The sequence below is a fragment of the Numida meleagris genome, chromosome 32 (genome assembly GCF_002078875.1).
Source record: "Numida meleagris isolate 19003 breed g44 Domestic line chromosome 32, NumMel1.0, whole genome shotgun sequence".
Classification (NCBI taxonomy): domain Eukaryota; kingdom Metazoa; phylum Chordata; class Aves; order Galliformes; family Numididae; genus Numida; species Numida meleagris.
The window spans coordinates 690,688-694,202 of NC_034437.1; the positions used below are offsets into that span (position 1 = coordinate 690,688).

General features: G+C 69.6%; 1 protein-coding gene across 1 annotated transcript; it reads right to left on the minus strand.

Moving 5' to 3' along the window:
* On the minus strand, positions 10 to 3,444 carry PMEL (premelanosome protein; the record flags this gene model as incomplete). Its single annotated transcript, XM_021379076.1, has 7 exons — positions 2,659 to 3,444; positions 1,955 to 2,089; positions 1,730 to 1,876; positions 1,488 to 1,628; positions 1,254 to 1,415; positions 500 to 1,171; positions 10 to 380 (listed from the first exon to the last, which is right to left on the minus strand). Coding segments are annotated over exons 1-7 (1,692 nt in total), but the record flags the coding sequence as incomplete, so codon positions are not given.

Genomic DNA, 3,515 nt, shown 5'->3' on the forward strand with positions numbered 1-3,515 from the left:
CCCCTCAGCCCGGTGCTCACGGACGATGCTGAGCTCAGTGGAGAAGGTGCCATAGCGGTACAGAACGCAGCCGCTGGGCTCAGCCTCGGGCGCCTGGCGCTTCACCAGCAGCAGCGGCTCCGCCGTGGCTCCAGCTGTGGCTCCAGCTGTGGCACTGCCAGCGGATACAGCTGTGGCTCCAGCTGTGGCACTGCCAGCGGATACAGCTGTGGCTCCAGCTGTGGCTCCAGCTGTGGGATCTGCTATGGATTCGGCCGTGGCTGCAGCTGTGGCTCCAACTGCGTCCCCATCTGTGGCTCCAGCTGTGGCTGCGTCCACAGCCATGTCCTCAGCGGTGGCTCCAGGAGTGGCTGCAGCCACATCCCCCGTTGTCCCTGCACCTGCAGCAGCCCCAGGCAGAGAAGCAGCTATGGATGGGCAGGAAGGGACCCATCCATTCCCTCGGGGGACCCCCCAGGCCACAGCCCACCCCTCTCTGCCCCACAGGGACATCACCCACCTGCTGCCACGCTTTCCTCCGCTGCTGTGGGGGCCACAGTGCCCAGAGCGTCCCCACCTGGGGACACCGAGGCGGGGGGCAGGGGATCTGCAGTGGGATCTGTACCGTCTGCTGCGCCAGCCACCTCGGTGCTGAGCACCGGGTCAGAGACAGCTTCATCGTCTGAGGGCACAGCCACTGAGACCCCCGTGGGTTCCGCTGGTGCCCCGGAGGTTCCGGGTTCTGCGGCGGTGCCAGGTGCCGCAGTGGTTCCGGGTGCCACAGCGGTGCCGGATCCCGTGGGGGTGCCAGGTGCCACGGCGGTGCCGGATCCCGTGGGCTCCGCGGGCTGCGTGGCCGTGGGTCCCAAGGAGGGCACGGGCCCGGTGGTGGGGTCCACAACGGGGGACACGGAGGTGCCGCAGGAGCTGAGCGGGATGGCCGCCTGCAGCACCAGGCGGGCGGCGAAGGAGCCGGCCTGCAGGTAGGTGTGGGTGACGGTGGGGCTGCGGGAGATGAGCGTGCCGCTCTGGTCCCCGAAGTCCCACGAGTAGGAGATGTCGGCGTCGCGCAGGTAGCGGCTGGGGTCGTGCAGCCGCACGCTGAAGGCCACGGGGCGGTTGCGCACGAAGCGTCCGCCGTCCCCCGCCGCCGCCTCCAGCTGCGTCACGTCCACCGCAATGGGCACCTGGTCTGGGGGACGCGGGGACATCAGCCTGGGGACACCGAGCCTGCCGCCGTCCCATCCCACCCCGCCGCCGCCGCCGCCGCCTACCGGTGATGCTGAACTGCGTGCTGGCGTGGCCGATGGGGATGAACTTCTGGCGGCCGCGGTAGTGGTAAACCACCACCTCCATGGTGTAGGAGCCCAGGGCCACCCCGTCCGTCCCCACCGTCAGCTGCGACGCCGGTCCGTCCACCACCTGCCAGTAGCGCCCTGCGGGGACACCGCGCTCAGGCACGGGGACATCCCAGCATTACTGGGGACACGGCGCGGAGCCGTCCTCACCCCACGTCCACCAGACGTAGACGAATCTCCCTCGTTTGCCCCAGGCGCTGCGGGGAAAGGGCTGCCCGTCGGGGAAGACGCCGTCCGAGCCCTCAGCCAGCTGCTCCGGGAACACGGGGTCCCCCCGCACCACGCGGGTGCCTGCAGGGGATGTGCAGTCAGCAGGGTGCTGCTGTGCCTCCAGCTGTGGATCCAGCTGTAAATCCAGCTGTGGATCCAGCTGTGCCTCCAGCTGTGCCCACCGTTGACGGTGCAGTTCTGGCTCCACACCACGCGGCCGTCGGGCAGCGCCGTCTGGGTGCTGGGGAAGCGCAGCGCGATGGAGAAGGTGGCTTTGGCGCCCGCCATGGTGGGAGCGTCGTTGCTGATGTCGAAGGTGACGTCGCCGCCTGCCAGGCACGGGGACAGCGGCTCAGGGAGCGGTGCCACAGCCGTCTGTCCCCCTGTCTGTATGTCCCCGTGCTCACCTCGCCAGCAGTCGCTCTGTCGGGCCGTCCCCTCCTGCCACGGGCGGTACCGTGCCGCATCCCAGCTCCGGAACGGCGCCGGGCGGCCACCCCACACCGGGCCCTGACCTCCACCACGGCTCCGGCCACTGGTTCCTGCGGGAAAAGGGACAGGGACGCGATGGCACCGCACCGGGACCCCCAGCGCAGCCCTGGGGCCACGTGATGGGCTCAGGCCGCGGCGTGGGGCAAAGCCCATCACATGGCGCTGCCCAAAGCTCTTTCATGTGATGCTCAGCTGAGCTGCAGCGCGGGGCTGGATGGGGTGAGCGCTCTCCCCCCGCGCCCCTGCTCTGCCCCACTGGCTGCAGCATGGGGTCCCCACGGCATCGCCTGTGCACAGAGGGATGGGGTCCCCGTGGGGTCCCCATGTGCAAAAAGCGATGGGGATGCTGCCCCCCTCCTTGTGCTGGGGACTCCCCACACCACAGGATGGGTTGCGCCCAGTGCTGGGAAGGGGAGGGGAGCACCCAGCACAGAGCCCACCCCGGGGCTGATCCTGCTCCAGGGGGCTCAGTGCCACCACTCACCCCCAACCCATCCCTGTTTGGGGTCCCACAGGGAACCCACGGCCGCACAGTGGAGCCCACGGGCACCTCGCAGCCGGGACCACCCCTTGCGCACCCCAGATGCCTGAAGACCCCCCCCCCCAAAGCCCCACTTACGCTGCTGTGCCGTGGCCAGGGCCAGCAGTGCCGCCAGCAGCACGATGGCCCCGTGCAGCCTCATGTTCCCTGCGCTCGGGCTCGGGGAGAGGCGAAGGCAGCGGCAGCGGGGGGATAAGAAGGGAACCTCTTTGCATAGCCCCACCCCGCGGGACGGCCCCGGGGTGGGCCTGCGGGTGGGCACGTGCGTTCACGTGCGGGCATGTGTGCGTGCACATGGGTACGGTCACACGCTCCCCTAGCTCGGCTCAGAGCCGCTGGGTTCGGGGTGCGTGAGACCCCCGCCAGGGGCTCAGCTCAGCCACTGCCCCCCGCTCACAGCACAGTGGTGCCTGGTCCACGCGCTGGGGGCCGCAGGGAGCTGGGACATGGATGTGACCCTTGAGCCCCCCAAGGGATGGGACACATGCAAGTGGGGACCCCCACACTGCACGCACCCAGGGACCCCCAGCTGCACTGGGGTCACTGCAGGCCCCCAGCTGGGCCCAGCCCACGGCAGCACCAGTGGCTGTGGCTGGCAGGATGCACGCGTGGGGCCATAAAGCATTGCACTCGTGTACATGGGAACCCTGTGCGTGGGACTGCGTGTGTGACAGTACGTCCGTGGGGAAGGGGTCCATGGAACTGTTTGCCTGGCAGTGCTGTGGGTAACGCTGTGTCCATGGCACCACGGGCAGCCCGGTAACAACCCGAACCCAGGGTCTGTACCGCAGTCACGGTGCTTGCCCTGGCGCCGGTGTCCCGGGGAAAGAAGGAACGCTGGGACACGGCCACAACAGCCACAAGCGCTCCACGCGTGGATCGAGCAGCGCCCGCCCCGCGCCTGTCGCTTTAAGGGATCTCCCGCGCCGCCCCCC